Below are 21,438 nucleotides of genomic sequence, written 5' to 3' on the forward strand. Positions count from 1 at the left end.
CATTTTAGAAAAATAATGTTCTGCTTTTTGTGACAATTTATGTAATGCTCTTCCAATGTGTGTGCCAAAGGTAGAGTAACAATTACAGAAATAACCAAACAGTGTAGTATAATCACCATGATTAAACAAAATGTAAGTTTTAATATTTAAACGTGACTTTAAAAAGATATCAATCAAATTTTAGACCTTAATACTGAGAAGAATTAGTTAAGGCTGTGGATATATGTCAAAAAGTCTAAGGCGATGTGTAATATATTCAGGGCCATCCACATCTTTTCTCAAATTTTTGTACTACCAATTATATATGATGTATATACTATCTATAGTATAACTGCGTGGATGTATATTTTATTATATATATATATATGTATATATGTATGTATATATCTATGTGTATATATGGCGAACACATCCATTTACATGGTCATAGATGGAAAAGTGATGGGAACACGCATAAAATTCAAATATAGGAACGGTGGGGAAGGTGAGAGGATACGGATCAGGAGCGCAAAGACGTCTCCTTGATCGAGACTTGAACCATGGCACTTTCGACTTCCGGACTGATGCTTATCTAGTTGATTGAATCCTGCGTTTGTCTTTTGCCTAAGTTCCTACCCCTTTTCCTTATAGCGGGGGGATGTTTCACAATTCTATTATGAATGCATGTATATTATCAATGTTATTATAGGTAATCTACCCAATTAGGTAGGTTTTGGATGGACGCAACTAACAAATAATATACCTCTTGTCTCTCTTAACAACCAAATATCCTACTCTGCAGTAAGTCCCTCGTCACCTCCATTTACTTTCTCCCGTAATGCCTTCCAACATGGGGATCGAGATGGTGCGGGGGCTAACGTACTGGCTTCCCACCCTGAGGGCGCGGGTTAAAATCCCGGCGGTAATGAATATTTTTCAGAGGTATCTCGATCCCTACTTGAGGTGCTTTGTGGACGGTACATTGAGTGAGTACGCCGTCCGTCGGATGGGACGTTAAACTGCGGACCCCTTGGCGCCTTTCGTAAAGAATAGGCTAATGCCGACGCCGGGTTTCTCTCCACCCTTCATCCTTTCCTGTCCATCCCCTATGGCGCAAATGACCTCAGTTATCGGTCGCTTCCCCTAAAAACTACTACTACTACTAACCTTCCAACATATATTCTATTACTTCCACTTCCGCGTTTGTGTAACACTCTCCCCTCTATCAAAGTCTCCTACATCCCGATGCCGATTAATATGCTTTTAATGTATTTTTCCTGTCTCATAATTTCTCTCAATAATCCTCTCTCCTCCCCCAGCACTTCCTATTTCGCTTCCTTTCTGTTCACTTACCTTCTCCATTCTTACCCAAACCTACATTTCAAAACCCTCCAATCCACGCTAATGATCCTTCAATGACTATGTTTCCGCGACGTACATAGCAACGATATACATCAAAGTTTTTATGAGCCTTTCCTTAATATTCTTATTTAACTTCCCAGTCTTCAATTACTTTCTTCTTGTGAAAGCTTCCTGGCCTAACGCAATTCTTCTCCTTGTCCTTACTACTTTGACCTCTAAAAAACTTCCGATAAATGTGATCTGTTCCTCCTGCTCTTCCTACTGTCCTCCTCTTTTACGTTTTACTTAGCATTTCTCTTTCTGAAAAACTACATGGCCTTCGTTTTATTTACACTTACTCTCAATCCATACCTGTCGCACTGGACTTTCAATGTACTCAGCTATGCTTGCAAGTCTTGGCTGACTGACAAACTAAAGCTTGTTTTTTGAGCAAAACTAACTGAATTTTATGAATTTCCCTCCGAATTTCATTCCTACCTGCAGTTCTTCCCATGTCTCTTTAATCAGTTCCTCTACATATAGGTTGAACAGCAACGGTGATAATGGGCAACCCTGCCTTACACCCCTTCCTAACACTGCCCATCCTGACTCCCCGTTTCCCACCCGCACCTGAGCAGTCTGAGACATGTACAGGTTGCGGATTAGCCTCCTGCCCCTCTAATCTATTCCTATTTTCTGCAATATACTCATTAGTGTTTCCCCATTCATTCTATCAAACGCTTTTTCGAAGTCTAAAAAACAGGCAAATATCTCCTGGTTGTATTCTATATTCCTCTCTAAATTAATAATCTCATTACTGTAATGGCATCACGGTGCCTCTCCCCTTCCTAAACCCAAACTAACCATCCCCTGAGTAATCATTTGCCCTACTCTCCATCTTTTTGTTGATAATTTTGAGAACAACTTTGGCTGCGTGGGATATCAAACTTATTCTTCTGTAGTCCTCACATGATGTAGCCTTTACCTTTTTCAGAAGAGGAACTAATACTGATCTCACAAAGTCTTCCGGCCAGATTGCTGATACGGGTGCGGATACATAACTTGCTTTTTTCAAACGCAAAAAGCTTTCAAAAAAAGAAGTTGTTTTGTTGCACGTTCATATCTGGCCTCAATGCTTCGTCCTCTGTGTCCTTCAATTCTACCGTTTCCTCCTCCCAATTCACCTTCCTGGATGTAAGCGTATCAAGAATAGACAAACAATTCCACACTTCTTTCCATAAAAAACCGACAAACGAACTTCAATACTTACATTGAAACAGTTGCCACCCGTATCACACCAAACGCTCTATTCCTAATTCCCATACCATAAGAGGGAATCTCCAATCACCCCAAATCCCTTGATAAAATCCTCTCTAATCTGCACTACTCCCTCCTACAACAAGGTTATCCTGAATATCTCCCACACAAAAAAGTCCGAAGACATGCTTACACTCTCAAACCTTCCTCCACCACAGAAGCTTCCCTGGCATACAGTATCTGAGATCAATCGTAGAAAACCTCTACCCTATCCTCAAAAACCATAATTACACCTCAAACCCTTTCCCAAATGTCCCTCCGTTACTTTCAAATCCCCCGCCAACTTATCAGATCGCCCCAAACCAACCAATCCACTCCTTAAATCCCCGCCGCGTTCCAAACCCACTCCCATGCCCTGCAATAAACCTAGATGTAAAACATGTCCTATTTTCAAAATCCCAACCCATCCCTTTTCCATCCGCTTTCTCCCACCAATTCCCTGCTCCTCAAGTACCTCCAACAATGTGGGTTACCTTCTGAAGTGTCAACCATGCCCTGCCTTTTATATTAGACCGTGTATCACTCCCTTAAATATTATAATCAATAACCACCAGGCCTCATGCAAGAATTATTCCCTGATTGGGATGCCCCCGATCCCAAAACACGCCACCGAACACAACAAACACTCCATTTGATAAATGCTACAGTATCTCCATTTCAGCATCTCTCTCACCTTCTTTTCCTCCAATTAAACTCAAAACAATATAGCAGGCGTTTATCTGGCTCGTTTATCCCTGGAGTGAACCAAGTATTAATTTTAGACAATAATCACCCCAGTCTTCACATATTTTCATCCTCCCTCTGCTCCAAAAACTTTCCATATTCTTCCCACCCTTCTAAAAATTTCCCTCCCAACTCTTTCCCTCGCTAACCTTTCGCCACCTTCCCCTTCCAGACAGCGTCTTCGCCCTTTTTGCTGTAACATTATCCTCAGTTCCTTCCTTCGCTTCCTTTTCTTTTTTTGTGTATCTGTGGGTTTGTTTTCGTTCTCTCCTTAAATATATATATATATATATATATATATATATATATATATATACATATATACAGGTATATATATATATAGGTATATATATATATATAATACAGGTATATATATATATGCATATAAGCGAACAAAATCAAAAGCACAGAATTCCACAAAAAAGAAACTCACGTACTCCGTAATAAAAATCTTCCTTCTCTTCCTTGAGTAAGGTGGTTTTGCCAACAAATATTCGGTATACGTGAGAGTTTCTTTTTTGTGTGTTTTGTTTTAACCGTTAATGCTATCTTGATACACACACGCGATAAGATTTGAGCGCTTAAAAACTAAATGCAAGAGTACGTAATGATGAATTTAAGTATTGCTTTCTTTTTAGTCTTTTTTGTTTTTGTTTGTGTAATATCTGCAGTTATCTGTGTCGCATTACTGAGGTGAACACTAATTTTCAATGCTCCGTTACTTATTAATGCCTTAGCAGCAGGAAAGAAGTGCAAAACTTGAGCTATTCACATGGGTTGTTTGCGGAGGAAATAACCATTCTTAATGATAAAGGATCCGTTTTTGACAAAACTGCTCTTGAATAGGAAATTAAATTTCGCATTTATTCATTCAGCTTGTTTGACTGTCTTGCAAACTCTGTCTCCGTTGACGAACTCTTCAGTGGTGCTAAATTCATTTTCGCTTCATCTCTCTTTGCCTCATCAGTCCCCAATTGTAATGATAGCAACCTCATTTCAAAACTCAATGCGTTAAAATTTCTGCGTTTTCTGCTAAAATATCACTGTGAGGGGTTCTGTTTGTGGTAAAGAAGTTTGTCGTTTAAAGGAGCCCTTACAACGGCGTTCTTCATCCAAAGGAAACAAATTAATTGTTACTTCCCGCATCATTTTCTTGTCGGTTCCCAACGATTTAAGTCATCTTCAGGACGAAGATGACGTTAATCGTCGCAACCATGGTTTTGTAAGAATATTTAAAAAAATATTGGTGAATTATATTTAGTTGTTAGTTTATTCAAAAGGAATAGTAGCAAGTTCCAGAAAGTTACGCCGGAAACCATCAATTGTAATCCTTGATTAAGTATTTCTATGTCTTGGTGTTCGTTTAATTATGTTTATCTTTTGATATTCTCTCCTCTGCTTCCTCATTCTGTTGGTAGTTTGCCATTGGGAGTTAACCCGGAGAGGAGTAACAGAGGAAGCACTTTTTTCTTTAATTATTCAACTCGTAGCGCGAGTCCCCGAATGTAGTAGAGTTTATTAGGGCAAAGAAGATGTAGCTTTGAATGTACTTCTTTTCTCATATCCTTCATATTAATTACGTTATTAAGAATCACCTTATTCGCGATTATGTTGAACACACTGAACTAAAGAAGATTCCAAAATTCTTAAAACCATAATTTTTCTTGTCCGTATTCTTTTTCGGAGTTTGTGTTTAAAATTTTATATTTCTTGCGTATACCTTTGATTTTACATCGTGAGTACTTGATGTGGTGGTCTTGAACTTGTGGACTTAAATGTTCTAACATAATATAGCTCAAATTTCTCATCTGGCGACTCGCTAGAAATAAAACAATTAAAAGGGACAACCTGGAAATTCCAAGATTTAAAATGAAATTCAATGTCCTACAGTTGTTATTTAGCTTTATTGACACTGATTGGGTGCTTTTCTTTGACGAAATGTTATAATTCGGCCAATTCAATCTTCGTGATTTTTCTAAATTATTATTACTGAGCGAGCTAACTGCTTTTTGTACATCACCCATAAATATTAGTTTTACTGACCATTTCATTTGCGTAACTCCCGATTATACTGAGCTATTTTTAGAATTAATCGATCGATACCATTGGCCTGTTTTGTAGATTTGAAACCGCGAGAGAACATAGCAGATTGGCGTACATTTCACCTGAAATTATTCTTTGTTGGCTGTGATGATGCGACCTATCTGTGAATATGTTCCCTATGAAATGGCAGGTGCTATCGAATGCATTCAAGGTAAACATTCTGTGGACACTAAATTGGTTCAAGATGATGGAAGAAAATTTTAATTTAAAGTGAAACGTGAGGAAAATTTAATCTGTACCAAGAAGTAGCTTCAAAAATTGTCATTTATGTATGCCGAAGACTAAATAACGTCTAATTTTGATGACTCGCTATGCTTCCTAACGGGAAACCTTTAGCTAATTATCATGCTTCAAAACATTTGTCCCAGTGCGGTAGGGTTGCCATAAACGTTTTTAATCTACCATGAAATAAAATGTGTTTGCATCAATTCAATATCTTAACTCGACCATCGTGAAAAAAATTTACTGTGTATTGACGGTTTTTAGTGAAAACGGTAAAAATAAAATGATTGCGAGTCATATTAACATATGTTTATGCGGTATGTAAATATTTTTTCAGAAACTTAGTTTAAATATCAAGGTACAAAGTTTATTTAATAACTTGTCAGGAATACGCCATTTCATAACTGTTAAAACCTTTTACATACTTTTTTTTGAATTAACAAATATTCCAAAGAAACTGCGGGAGATGCCGCAACAGTAACTTTTAACGGAGTCATCCGCTAATGTGCATTTCAATGCAACAATTTGCCTCGCGCACGACTACGAATGCATGTGACATTGTATGTACGGTATTTCGTCATAACATCTAGTTCCTTTAAAAGCCCCAAAATTTCAGAGTTTAAGAGGACACCTCGGTAGCTTAAGTGGCTAAAGCACTCGACCGGATATTGAGGGATCTGGGTTCGAGTCCCAGTCAAGGGGAATGATTTTAACAAATATTATCAAGTTTAAGCCAAACATTGATATCTATCGAGATAATAAGTTGGTATTTGAACTATATATATATATATATATATATATATATATATATATAAATGTTATATATATATATATATAACATTTGCTGAAAGCATAATCATAATCAAAAATTTTTATTTATGTGAAAATGTTTAAGCTTCAGGTGGTACTTAATCCAATTTTAGACATCCAAAGTAGGTTAAGTAAATATTTTCGAATTCATTTAAATAAAGACAAGCACAGTGCGTTGACCATCGAAGGCCATTGTCTAAAGGGACATTGACTTTCCGAAAAAATCTCGTGTTTAGAAAATCAGAGTTTGGAAAGCTGCCACAAATATTAGTGTACCGATGTAGTGAAAGAAGAAAGCCATGTTTTATCAAAGCCTACAAGTTTGGTCATTGGGCACTACTCGTTGGGAGCCAATCACCACAGCTACTCAGATGTACATGAAGATCTTTTTATTTCACAAGCACTTGCGATTTGAAAATCGTTAAAGGATACAAAATGGATTCTCCTTAAGACGCTTTTTCAAATATGAATTATCGTTCTGATCCATGGAAAACATTGACATTACTCATATTCTCATATATAATATACCCTCAACCTTTAGGTTCAGAAAGAGGAGAGGCAGGCGTGATGTCATTGCAATAATGAGATCACTAATAGAGAGGAATATAGAATACAACCAGGACGTATTCGCATGTTTAGTAGGCTTCGAAAAGGAGTTTGATAGAGTGGATTGGGAAAAACTAATGAGTATATTGCAGAAAATAGGAATAGATTGGAGGGACAGGAGGCTAATCCGCAACCTGTACATCTCTCAGACCGCTCAGGTGCGAGTGGGGAACGGGGAGTCCGGATGGGCAGTGTTAGGAAGAGGCAGGGTTGCCCATTATCACAGTTGCTGTTCAACCTATATGTAGAGGAATTGATTAAAGAGACATGGGAAGAACTGGAGGTAGGAATGAAATTCGGAGGGGAATTCATAAAATTCAGTTAGTTTTGCTCAAAAAACAAGCTTTAGTTTGTCAGTCAGCCAAGATTTGCGAGCATGGTTGAGTATATTGAAAGTCCAGTGCGACAGGTATGGATTGAGAGTAAATGTAAATAAAAAACGGTCATGCGATTTTTTAGAAAGAGAAAGGCTACGTCAAATGTTAAAATGGGAGGGCATTAACTAAATTAGGTGAATCAGTTTACGTATCTCAGGAGTGTTTTGGACCAAAATGGTCAAAGTGGTAGGGACTTAAGGAGAAGAATCGCGAAGGCAAATAAGCTTTCACAAGGAGGGAGTTGATGACAGGGACGTTGAGTGAGGATATTGTGGAAAGGCACGTGAAAACTTTGATATTGAGGGTAGTTATGTGTGCGTGCGTACATATGGTCATTGGCGCAGATTAGGCATAGATTGCTGGCCTCTGAAATGTGGGTGATGAGAAGGATGGAGAAGGTGGAGGTGACAGAAAGGAAAACAGATGAGGATGTTCTAGGTATGGTGGGTGAGGAGAAGGGATTGTTGGGAGAAATCCTAAGGAGGTAGAAAAAAATGGATGAAGGGCGTATTGATCGGCAGTTGGGTGTTGAAGAATGTGATGGAGGGGAGAATATTAGGCAAGCAAGGGAGGAAGGTATATGAGGAATAGGATAGGGATGGTGGACAGAATGGAGTAAGTACACGGAGATGAAGAGGGGCTTATTTTAGAGTAGGATGTTTTTGTGTTTTGCTAGGAGAGACAAGATATTCATTTACTTGGTAGTCTGTGTCCATCCAAAACCTACCTAACCGGTAGATGACCTAAAAATGATAATAATTATTTGTATAAACACTTGTAGTTTTCACATAGTTACCATCCGGCGTAGCCATGCTCAAGTAAATCTTGATTTTATTGATGGAAACAGTTTTTTTAATAAATTTCTATTCTACTGGCCCCCCGTTCCTTACATATTTCCTTGCCTCTGACAAGTCCATAGATGCTCTTCTGGCCCTGTGACTAAACATATTGCCAGCCTTTGAGAGATTCTCCAACCGCATTCACATATAGTATGACTTGCTCGGTCTTCCCTTTCCTCTGCAGAAATGAACTCATAACTCGTTACTCTAATTAGTGATTCTACTCCCATCACTTCCCTCAACATGACCAAATTAGTAATTTTTCCAATATTCGTTACTAAACACGAAAGTTCCAATCATTTTGGTTGCATTAACTCTATTTTATTCTCTCTGTTGCCTCACTGGCGCTATCCGTGGTCTTCCGTAGATCTTCTTGCCAGCATTACTGGATCGTGCGATAGAAAAGAGCTGCAATATTTTAATCTATAGTCCCGAAACCTATCTCATCTTTGCATGTTTTCTTTTTTTTCGTTGCAATTAGGCGATTTTCCTGGTGGCAACAGTCAAGTTTGATCAAAGATAACTCTTACAACGAAAATTACATACATGCACGCGCTATAAAACCAGATAAGAGACAAAATATTCTTACATACAACGACACTTCCACATCACATACAAACAAACTTCCACATCACATAAAAACAATATTTTAATAACTACAATGAAGTTAATTACCCAGTGGCTGCTTTACATTTATACTTAAAACTTCTAAAATTGGATGGAAAGGACTCAAACCTCCGGTCAGCTGGCTCCAATCAATTATAGTTCTATTTAAAAAAGATTATTTATTCATATTTCTTTTTTGCATCCTTATTTTTATTTTGAAACTATGGTCGTTTTTTCCCTTAAAGTTAGGCTTTTCTATCCCTTGCCATAAATCTTCCCACGCTTCGTCCTTTTTAACAATTCTATACATCGCGCCTAACCTACTCCTTTTTCTTCTATTTTTCAAACTCTCCCATTTCAGTACATCTAACATATCCGTGACACTATCTGTTCTTTTGTACCTTCCGAGTACATATCTTGCTGCCTTTCTTTGAACTTTTTCTATCTTTTTAATATGTCCCACCTCATATGGATCCCATACTATGGAGGAGTATTCTAGGATAGGGATAACCAGTGCCTTATATGCTTTTTCTTTTGTGGCTACGCTACTTCCTTTTAAAGTTCTCATTACCCAATGCAATACTTTAAATGCCTTCCAAGTCAAATTATCTAATTGGACCCCCCCCCCCCCCAAAGATCCCTAGTTAAGTAAATGCCTAAATATTTGTATTGACTGGTACATGGGATTCTTTCTCCAAAGACGGAGTAAATTTCCTTTTCTGCATTCCTTTTATTTATGTATATGCTTACTCTTACGAAAATTAATGCCCATATTATTATTTGTAACCCAGTCACCAAGGCGATCGATGTCATTTTTTAGTATTACGCGGTCATTTACATGCTCTATCCGTCTGTATATCATGCATTCATCAGCAAAGAGTCTTATTTGGGAATGTAAATTGTTTGGTAAATCGTTTACGTAAATTAGGAATTCTCACCTATGAGTCTTTGCATTCCCCCTTAAAAATCTATCAATAAAAGCATCGACCATCCGTCGTGCAATTACCCATCCTTGTTTCACGCCATGCGTAATTTTAAAGTAGTCACTCAGGTATCTTTTATTTTTTCATTCCTTCGGTCAACTCCTTTCATTCACTCAAACGCACAATTTCTGCGTAATATTTCAGTGCCTAAAACAATTATTCCTTTCAAACTCTCCCAAGCATCAGTAACAATTCCAGTTTTCATATGCAGTCGTTGGAAAAAAAGTCAGGATATATAAAAATGAACCGAAGTTTTGATGCAAACAGTCAAAATGATATTTTTTCTGCTCTCATAATGAAATGTATACGGAGCAACAAGGTTAATTACTGGTAACTTAAATGAACTGGAAGTTATTGGGGTTAATGGTATTAATCCGACCCCTTCTGTGAGCATGTCAAGTAGCTTCTCTACTGTCCTCGTGAAACTGTCCAATGTTGATTGAGGTTGCAGAGTCTGCTTCAAATACCGTAAGTAATGGTACATTGACCATCTCAGCAACAGCTGACCCGATATTATTTGGCTAATTTTCGTATTTAATAACTGTCGGTAATAATTTATTGCGGGTCAGACAATTTTAGTTTTTATGATATCTATTCACGAACAGGTTGCGGTGCGGCGATTCCTTTAATTGGACTTCATTTGAAAATGTCTGCATTAATTTTCATTTTGCTAGCTACCCCTTTTTTAATTCGGTATTCGATATGTACTGCGTTGAGGCTCGAAAAAGAGAATGTCCAGTCTGGAAATTCAAAGGTTCTATTTCGTCAAAATAAAGGTCGGCAAAATAAAGGCTTAGTTCATTTCCAGATCCTTCCGCGCGCAATTTGAAGAACATGCGTATTCAGACCACTGATACTTGCCTGCTGAATAAATCATCTGGAAGTGTATTTACAAGTTTCAGTCATTCCATGAATAATGGATTCTCGCATTCACATTATCTCTTTTTTTATCGCTTGTTTTCATTCCACTTCTGCAATTGGTAGCTTGCTTTCCTTCCGGAAGGAGAAAACCGAATAGACAACCGCAGTCTCTTCCTTCTCCTCCAACGAAAACGATTTAACCCATGCAAACATATCTAAAAAAGATAATATCATTGAATTTATCATCCCTTTTAGATACTTTTTTGCATAATTAATTTCATCGTCACAGTTTACAAAACATGTATAACTCCCATCTCTTACCTATGGATATTTTTAATTACTAGCAAATTTTTAAATTCTGATGCGGCGAGTGATCAAACATCCGTGTTCATTAACTAATCCCTTCACCAGATCTAGCAAATGAAAGCTTGGCCACTTAGAAATACAGAAAATGGTTTATACTTCAGTCCAGCGTTCTCATAATAATTCTTTTTGTGGAAAATTAATCTTAAACCTTTTACCACTTCATCCAATCTGCATAGCAGAAGTTAACTCGTAGATGGTGCGTTGTTATCCTAGCGAAAAATGTAAAACATTGTAATCTTAAGACCAGTTTTAATTGATAGTTGTACTTCAAGTAGTTATACTGCCATAATTAACGTAAGGCTTGAAGAAGTGTAAATGAAGAAAATCCAGAAAATTAAACAATCATTTCTACTAAGCAAATTTGGAGAATAATGTTACATTTAACCTCCCTTAGCTGTGAAGCACCCCTCCGTTCCGTTCGCCATCCAACTGATTACGCAATAGATTCGAGAAAGAATGTAAAACATATTAAATATGATTTGAGGATATAATTGGTCAGCTACCAGCTACAATATACGTTTCTTGTATTTACTACTTATTTATACTGATACCTGCTTCATTATTAACGATGTGCCCCGTGTGAGACGTGGTGAAACGGAGCCTACCTGTACCAATAATCAGCCGATTATGATCCAAATATACATTTTTCTTTCCTTTAATTCATTTTATTGGATTGGCTAGGTTAAACATTGGAGTATACCAATCGACGGTTAATACGCTGTCAATAGTCCATAGGTAAATACTTGAACTTTCTCAATTATTATATTGCTTTGATCTATATCTGAGGCTCCAGAAAATCCTTGAAATAACCGTTTGACTGTTGCACGGTTTCATAACCTATATCAAGATGTCATGGAGTTGGAGCATAGCCCATGAATGTATAGGACAAAGCTATGAAGTGTAGTAAAATTATGGACTCAGCCAACTTAAGTGTTGTATTTAAATGTATACTTATTTTTAATGTGGAAAAAATGTAGCAGATATAAAGAGTAACATTAAGTATTGTGTGTACGCAAAGATATATGTCTATTCTAAGTTATACAGAATGCATCGGAAATAGGTTCATGTATGTAATCTATTAAGACCATTAACGATGGGTTGGTTGAATTTGTTTGCTTTCGGTCCACTGCACACTTTTGAAGGGAGTTGACGGACGCATTACAGGTGGAGGGAGACATGTGCGTCAGCAAAATTTTCCAGGGAGGGTAAAAATATGCCGTGACCGTAAAAAAATACAGAAAGAGCCAACCAAGAGCAGGGCTTCCGTCAAGCAGTAGGTATCGCGTAAGAATGCCCACCGTCAGATAATAGAAAGGTCAGCTGCTTATAAATTCCAATGTTAATCCGCGGAAAAGTATTATGTTCTCGTACTTCGATGAAAATGAATGGGAGGGAAGGACACGTGGCCCTGCTTGTCCCGTATCACGGACGCCCGGGGATGCATGTATGAATTCTCACTTTCAAGTACGAAGGATCCGAGGTCTTTGCCTTCCCGAAATCCTATCTCACTGCCATTCTTCCCGCAAGTGCGGGGCACACGGGGCGTGGCCCTCGCTGCAATTCAAACCGCGGCCGTCCTATTTTTCGAGGCGATCAATTTAATTTCGGAAGTCTCCCACAGAGGGAGCGAAGGAGGCGTTCCCTCTCGGCCTCCTTCGCGAAAACCAACTCCCCCTTCCTCCTCTGGGTCTCTTCCCCTCCCCCTATCGCCCCCTCCCTTCCCCCCCCACACCTCCGACCGGCCAACTCGCCGCGTCCACTACGAAAAGTAAGCCGACAGCCATTCTCTTCCTCCACCTCCCTTCCATCTCCTTGCGAACTCATGCCGGAAGCTCCTCAGCTCACAAACAGCACGGAGGGCGGCGGGTGAGGGAGGACGGGCCAACCGCCCCTCCCCCCCGGGGACCTTTTCCCCCGCCCTCTCCGTGACACGAAGACGAAGGTCGCGTTGAATTCCCTTCTTGGAAGCCGCAGATGATCTCCAGGGAGGCTTCTTAATGGGGTACTACCCTGCCCCCCCTACCCCCGGTCCCTCAGCCTGAACCCTGCCCCTACACATAACAAGAAACTCCCATGCCTCCACACGCGACCCCCTCCTCTACTCAGAACCCCATTTCGTTCCTCTCTCCCCCCCCCCCCCCCGAACCGATCCAACATTCACCGAGTCACACCCCCCTTCCAACCTCCGCCGATTTAGCGCCGTTTCCTCAGCCATTCACTCCTCCATCCCCCCTCCCTCTCCCTCCAACTCCCCCTCCCTGCCCGTCTGCTCACTTCCCCCCGTTCCCTTTTGTCGGGAGCGAAAGCACAGTAGCGGACCGATGTTAATCTCTCCCTTGTTCTTGTGGTGTGAGCCACCGTAGTCTCCTCTCGCCTCCTCACCTCTCTCTCTTTCTCCTTCTCTCTCTCTCGCCCCCTCCCACTCCTCTGCACTCGGATTTGCATACGTCCCTCTCTTCTCTCCCCGCGTCCTTCCCTCGCGATATTCCCGAGGCTCGCGACCCCCCGCTCTTCCCCTCACTCGCACACGCACCACTCGCCGGCCGAGCAAGCGAAGGAGTGCCTTCCCCCCCTCATCTCACCCTCCCACCCAACCTACCCCCCGACCCGAGGAAGGGAGACGCGATGGCGGGGATTTCTTCCTCCTCTCCCGGTTTTGGGAGCCGCCGCCCGCCGTCGTCTGGTGGTGACCGATTACTCCTCCTCCTGCCCTTGTCACCCGCCGCCGCCTCCGATTGCGGTGCTGCTACCTCCACGCCCACCACCGCCGCCTCATTACAATCCTCCTTCTCCCCCGCTCGCTCCAGGCGACTGCTGTTCCCGCTGCCGACGTCCACTTCACCGCTCGCCGAGGAAGAGGAGACCGCGCCGCCATCGCCCGACTCCGCAGGTGGCGAGAGCGAGCAAGTGACGAGGATGGAGCTGGATCAGGTGGGTCCGCACTCTCTTCTCTTCGTCCCCCCGCCCCTCTTGCTTACTCTCATCGCGGGTCCGCGGTCCTCGTGGGTGCTGGGGAGGACGGAGGGATCGGTGGGGGTGGGTGGGTGGGCTGTGGGGAGGATTTTGATCGCGGTGGGACAACATTGCCCGCGGGATTCGAGATTCAGCCGTGTTCGGTCGAGCCCTCAACGTTTGCCATTTTGAAATTCGCGGTGTCAATGACAAACTGTTTTCTTCGCGCAAAAATAGCGTCTCATCGATCAGGGTTGCCCGTGTTTTATTTTTTATTTCATTACATTTTATAGCATTTTGAAGCGTGACTAACTTCTTTTCTTTTTCTTAGAAGAACAATAGGCTATGGTTTAGGTGTGAAATCTGAACACTCTCGTCAACAAACATACATTCAGTGTTATGAGGTCAGAAATTTTGTTTAGTAAACAAACTTAAGCAATAACTCTGTGCGAGCAATTGACGCGGCTTCTACTTTTGTCAGCAATAAACTGTTCTACTTCCTTGTTATATATATATTTTCTTCTTATAACCCACGGAGCCATCAAAGTGAGAAAAATTAAATGGATTGATATCTTTCTTTCAATTATTAAAAAGTTAAGCCCCGATGTGACCGAGAATTCTCCGGAAATTGATGCTATGCTATTTTTATAGGGGAAAAAACGGGAGTTCCCCTTACTTATGAGGCAAGAAAACAGACGGTGCTGGGTCGTTGCTGGTAAACACGGGAGCGAAACTCTTCTAGAATGATTTATGCCTTTGAAGTTCCATAAAAAATGTTTACGAAAAAACACGACATGATTTAGTTATTTCATGTCCTGTGAGCTGCACGACTAGGCATGTTTTTCGTCGTTTGTTATTCCTGAATCCCTCAAGAAAAAGTTCTTCCTTACTTGTTGATCTCACTGTGATTGTTAATGTAACCAGTTAAGTGTAGTGTCCCTCATCGCGCCATTGGCTATAAGGCGTTCATTATGACCCATTATTTTTCCTCTGCCGATGCGTAATCAGTGCTGACTGCACGACCGGTAGAAAAAGTGTCAGCTGTCTCGTTTAATTTTCCGTCCAATTCTAACCAATTACGTCGTCCAGCCGTTCATAGGGTGGGCAAGAATCAACGTTTTATTCATGCAATGCGTCGAAAATAAGTGATGCCTCTAATTTCATTTGATTTCCCTTTTATGCTTTTATCATGACAAGTACACGGAGTGGTCGCATGCTTTCCTTCCGACGCTCATAAAGTTCGTTCGTCGTCGTAAAGCGGGAGATCGATAAGAGCAAAGCGTGCTCAGCATAAATATTGCCAATACGGAAATTTTACAATTCAGCCAATTTTTTAGAGCATTTTCTCTATTGGTACAAGTCGAATCACGCACCTTTCCCAATCGCGTCCACAAAGCAGTTATTGGCTAAAGAGCTAGTTTTTATAAGCAGTAAGGTTTCTCGGAGGCTGTTAAAATATTTTTTGTGCAATTATAACTCCAGAGTCTTATTGAAATATGCATGTGTACTGTGTGCAATGTAAATAAAAAGGAATTGCCAAAGTCATCTGATTACTCTTATTCTGGTTATAAATATAATATATATGTATGTGTGTATGTATGGATATATATATATATATATATATATATATATATATCTATAAATATATATAAATATATAAATATATATATATGCATATATATGTGTGTATATATATATATATATATATATATACAGTATATATATATGCTTGAAATTTCGACGACAGCCGGGTAGCTAAGTCGTTTATGGTAAGTTAGGTCAAAGTTTGTATATGCTACAGAGTACATACACCTTCAACAAGATTCAGACGCGTTTTTATAATGAAAGTACTCTTACATAAGTTATGTTTACACTTTAATTTAGAATTTTTACCTTATTTAAATTACTTATAAAAATATTGCATTTTGATCGAAAAATGACTGCTAGTCATTGATTAAATGTGTTCTAATGGAATGGTTGTTGTTTACAATTTTTCTTGTCTTTGATCTATCATCAAAATTAAAAAAAAAACATCTTGAAAAGTTGGCGCAATATAGCTTTTTGCTTCCTTTGTGCTGTCGTTGAATAAGCCGCAGCAATGCAAGATAGGAGTTTATCATATGCATCTTAAATTATTTTCATTTCGTATGCACAATGTAAAATTTGCTGTAAGTAATTGATGGTGTCCTTGGATGCTTTATGTTGTCAATTCATATTGTAAATGGAAAAATAGTAACTTTGTGATTTCACAAAGACCTGTAGATGACGTTGATTGTCGAGACCCGGGCCGTATCGAAATTTTCGGATTTTCTGTGGAATCACTAAGTTGCTATTTTTTAATTTACAATGTATTGAAAGGAAAAGTTACCATTTGGGACACTGTTTATATAATGAGTTTTACATTAAATAATTTCTTAAGAAAAATGTTTCCAGGCAATGAAGGTGGGGGTCAGCTGTTGCAGGCAAGGGCATAATGACATTCAAGTTAAATTTTGTTGGCTGCAACCCACTAGGCTTAAAATAGAGTAAATATTTACCCGACAGTCCTTAGTAATTACTACATTGCACGATAACCAAATTCAATTGTTTCTAATTCCGAATCCCAAAAAACAGCTGGAACGTGGAAGTCCTCGAGTTGACTGACTCAAAATGTATGAATACTCACTTAACGTGGTGACGCAGTCGGAGATGGCGGGTGGGTGGTAAACTCAAATTCTGATCCCATTAAGGCCATGGGACCTTGTAACTGTGACGAAAACTTCATTTTGACTCGGCTCACCGCCATTATCTCTGAAAACAAAATGAAAGTTGTTTTTTGTGGATATGCCAAAATCTGGCACTTGTCTAAATTATCTCTAGTGGGGTAATAATATGTGAGTTGTAGAATTATGTGAGCATGGATGAACAAAAGTCATTGGCATGCTCTATACGTAGAGCAAACCGAAAAGCAGTTAAGATCAGTGCAAATACGTGTAGTAGGTGTGAGCATTCGGTTACCAGCAAATGTGGCTGAATTTGAAACGATGTTTGCACTTAAACAGCGGATCGATAAAGTTCTGGGATCTTTTTCTAATCTTTTCTTGTCAAAAACCGGTCCAAGTCCAATGTTGATATAACATATGAGTTAATTGGTGGAGATACCAGCGCGCGTAATGGCATCCTGATAGGAGCAACACCGGGCGCGGCGTGCAGAATTCGTTAGTTACCGCCACTTAGATCGTTTAGATCTCCTGATCATTTATGACGGTTCCATTGCTATCGGTTATGCTATGTGTAAAATATATCGGCTATGCTATATATACAATTAAAATACACCTCTGCACCATCTTTTCTCGCCCGGAAGTATGACAAACGATTTTCACCTTAAAAAGTCATTTTTCATTAGGAATGTCCTCAAGCTTAACCAATCCATTCTCCGAATTTCTCGGCTGCGAAACATCAAACGAATAAAAATACCCACAACCATTAACGAAAAATGTTTTAGTGGGAAATTAAAGGGAGATTTTGCTACATCATTAAAATGCGGTGTATTTTCGTGGGGCCATCTGAGCCCAGCTGAGCGCGCCGGTATAATTTCTGAGAATCTATCTTCATTTTCGAGACAGTAATGAAGTAGACCGCAATTGCTAGTGAGGAATATAGTTCATCAACGTGATTGATATTACTAAAAGCATAACTAGCACAAAAGAAATAAGTTGAAATTTTCATTTGCGCTGATCGTGAATTGTTTTACGCCAGGAATATTGGCACTTATTGTTTGGCATAAGACTAATTTCATCAATCAAAATATTAGTGGCAAACTCAAGATGAAAAATTAAAAGTTTAACGATGCTTTCCTAGGCACGGTGTGGGTGGGAGAGAGGATTGTTGGTAGAAATCCAAATGGGGCATTAAAGGTGAATGCAAAGCAGTTGGATAGAATGTTGAAGACCGAAATGGAGAGATAGAGGTTCGGCGAGTGAGGTAGAGAGAGAAAAAGGATGGCCATGTTGAACGGAATGAAGGGTGGTTGAATGTAGGCGATATTTAAGAAGGGTTTACTTTGTGTGGCGTTTCAGGTTGTGTTTCTTTGGGAGGCTAAGAAGTGTTGCGATGCTTAAGTTATGTGTCCATCCAAAACCCACCGTATTTGTTAAACTACCAATAAAGCGATGATAGTACAATCCACGATGATTTCTGGCCAAACAGTCGCATGTTGAGCGCAAGATTCTGTGGCGAGAAGCCTTGAGCCCGGCGTCAAATTTTCGTGCTCGCGATAGCTCGTTCAAGTTTGAAAATTGTATCCAATCGAGTTACAGACATAAGGTAAAGACATAAATAAAAGACGCCTGTAGGCTTTCACTCGGTCATGTTTTTTTTATATTGCCCCACTCGAAATGTTGCAATGCATGCATTCAACACGTTCTTGTTTTAGGGACGTGCACATTTTTTTGAGTGACGTCACAATCCACCACTAATCCTGTTCTCATCGTATTCGCCTGTAATCGGATGGGTAATGCGGGACTTGAAACATCGTGTTTCACCGTCACCATCTATTTAAAATATGTTTTTATGTGAATCAGTAATAACTCTCAATCCCATCCGATAATGTTCGTGATAGACATTACGACATAATTGTAATGCATACAAATTGATTGGCATAGTCCAGCATTTAAAAAATGCAGACTCCTGGAGCATGCGAGCTAGCATAGTAACTTGACGAGATACCTATATTCCAGCCATTTCCAACTAGTTCCAGTTTCTTGCACTTAAATTGTGGCTTATACTCACAGCTAGCACATAGCCTAAAATTTTAATGATGTAGCCTGTGCTTTAATGAAGTTATTCTGGCTTAAATATCACAAATTTCGTTTATATCGTAATAGCGTTGCTCTTGCAATGGAAGGGTGACGTTCCGCCAATTATTCATTGCTTAAAAAATGGCCAAAGTAATGATTTTCAAAAATTATGACAATGCAATGCGAGAAGCATTAAAAAACAGGATAAATTCCTCCCGCGGAGAAATACTTTGGGAACAATCAGATTTAAACGAAAATTTGATGACACCATCCCGCGGGTGACACGGCAACGCCGAAAACATTGGTATTGTGCATGGAGTCATTCGGCGTGTCAGTAGGTTCATTTTTAGTTCAATTCATTTGTGCGCTGACAGTTACCACTGTTCTTTTCTAGTGTGAAACAGCCTTCGGGAGATGATGACAATATAGGGATGAACCGTTGCACAGCCGAAAATGCTGTACCGATTGCGCTAATACGTCCATGTTTCTTTTCCTTGCGGGGAAAATAATTTATGCTACGGGAGAAACTCATAAAAGATGTGGTCTCGCGGATCGGAAATAAGTGATATCCGAAAATGCTGTCGTTAGTGTATTATGATATCGTGCAGAAATTCAAACATGGACGCCTCATGGAATATTGCGAAGCGTACACATATTTTGATGCGCGTGTAACGGATGAGGGTAGATCTCTGCTAAGTCTGCGATGACCTCAAACTGCCAGGGGAGTATATACAATAGGGCCTTACTTCCTCTGTCTGCAGCCCGGAAAATCGACATATTAGGTTAACCTTGGTGTTTAAAGACGTACCCGGGAACCTCCGGTTAGTAGCCCTATTCACTAGCCTACTACGTTAACACTTTTTATACTAGATGTACCTATCGATGCGGTCGCATGCATCTATGATTTTTCCGAGACTTGATTGGGTACATTTCAGAAGTGTCTGTAACCAGCTTCCTAACCCGTTATGCTGATTTCTCGAGTGATCTGGATACATCTCTTGAAATTGTTGTTTCCGCAGATCCGATAAGGTATTGGAGAGAATTAAATATTTCCATAATATTAAGTCTTTACATAGTTCTACCACTTTTCACGTAAGCAATTTAATCAATGTCCAATTGATTACAATAAATTTAACCATTAAATCGTCAGGATTGTATAATAATAATAATAATTTGCTTGGAAAAACATCATAATAAAATAGTTCTGACATAAGGCCAGAAAAAATGATTTTTTACTATTAGATGTGTACTTAAATATTAATTATTACTGGTAATTCTCAAACGCGATGACAAAGAGAATGTATTTATTTATTTTTATTTATTAAGTATTAGTCCGAAAACAGCACATTTTGGCCTTTACATCGAACTTTTAACAATGATAACAATGGTCAACACCCAAGCCCTAGATGGAGGGAAACTCACCCAGGCGGGAATCGAACTCGCGACCGTTGGAATGGCAGACGAGGACGTTACCCCGCCGCCACCGGGGTCAGCGGGGTATCTAATTACGAATAATTTAAAAGTAAATTGAGTTTCAAAATTATTATAAACATTGAATGAAAGCGAATGTCATACGTTACTTTTGAGTAAAACTTGACAAAAAGTATTCGTATTATTTATTTAAATTGACTTCGTGTATATATTCTGTTGTGAGATCACGTAACATTAATAGTTTATTAATATCAATTAATACACCTTGTCTCCTTCGGTTTGAATTTGTTATTAATTGAATATCATCTTTCAAATCGTATTTTTCGCTTGTAGAAGGACGCAATAGCTTTGATTGACACATGTGCAGCAGGATAATTCGTCTCTTGACTCCCTTAATTTGCTTTGCTGCCAGGGTCAACTTCAGATTCCAATCCCTATAAACATTTAGATTTTAGGCTCTCGCATCGGCAAATTATCAATTCGAGGGAGAAAAACCGGGATTGTATAGGAATGGGGGGAGCAATCCATATGCTGGAAAGCCATTTTTTATGGTACAAAATGGTGAATTAGATTAAAGGTTATTTAAAAGAAAAAGCCCGATTGTTACTTGGAAGGAATGATAAAGCAGACTGTCGTCTCTTGAAGGATTGCACCGAACGGCTTGAGAAAAACTCCTGCAAAGCTGTTCGCGTTGATTGGACCAGACCTCTATTCATATTTCTGAATCCACCTCCACCCGCCTCGAGAAAATGACCTTTTTAGACTTTATGACCGGCAATCTACCATTTTTATCTCTTCCACGTGTGTTTGATCCTCGCAGTATCCTCCACCACCACTTGCATGGGGCTCTAATCTAGATTTCCATCCATCAGGCTTCTTGGTCGCTCGCTGAGAACCCTTGGTGGTGTTCCCAAGTCTTTTTTTTATTCGAACAGGTTGCTGGGATATCTCTCGATCAGCATCATTCATTGGAAGTTGACGGAAGGCAAGCCGATCGGAAGGGCGGAGGGATCGGCCTCCCATCCACATTTCCCCTTTCCCTTTGGGACAGAGTTACCCTGCTCTTTCATCCCACACAGAAGATGTGCCGTACTTATCTCGTTTATGCGACGCGGAAGCCACTAGCCAAGTAGTTACGGCTTAT

General features: G+C 39.8%; 1 protein-coding gene across 1 annotated transcript in view; it reads left to right on the forward strand.

The window, feature by feature from the left end:
• LOC139697927 (uncharacterized) overlaps positions 1-21,438 on the forward strand; it is a 219,613-nt gene that overhangs the window by 110,787 nt on the left and 87,388 nt on the right. The window contains exon 11 of the mRNA XM_071596787.1: positions 13,941-14,064. Within this exon, the coding sequence (XP_071452888.1) occupies positions 13,941-14,064 (124 nt within the window). The remainder of the gene's footprint in view (positions 1-13,940; positions 14,065-21,438) is intronic.

The sequence above is a fragment of the Hetaerina americana genome, unplaced genomic scaffold (assembly GCF_022747635.1).
Source record: "Hetaerina americana unplaced genomic scaffold, ioHetAmer1.1.p SCAF_8, whole genome shotgun sequence".
NCBI classification, from domain to species: Eukaryota; Metazoa; Arthropoda; class Insecta; order Odonata; family Calopterygidae; genus Hetaerina; species Hetaerina americana.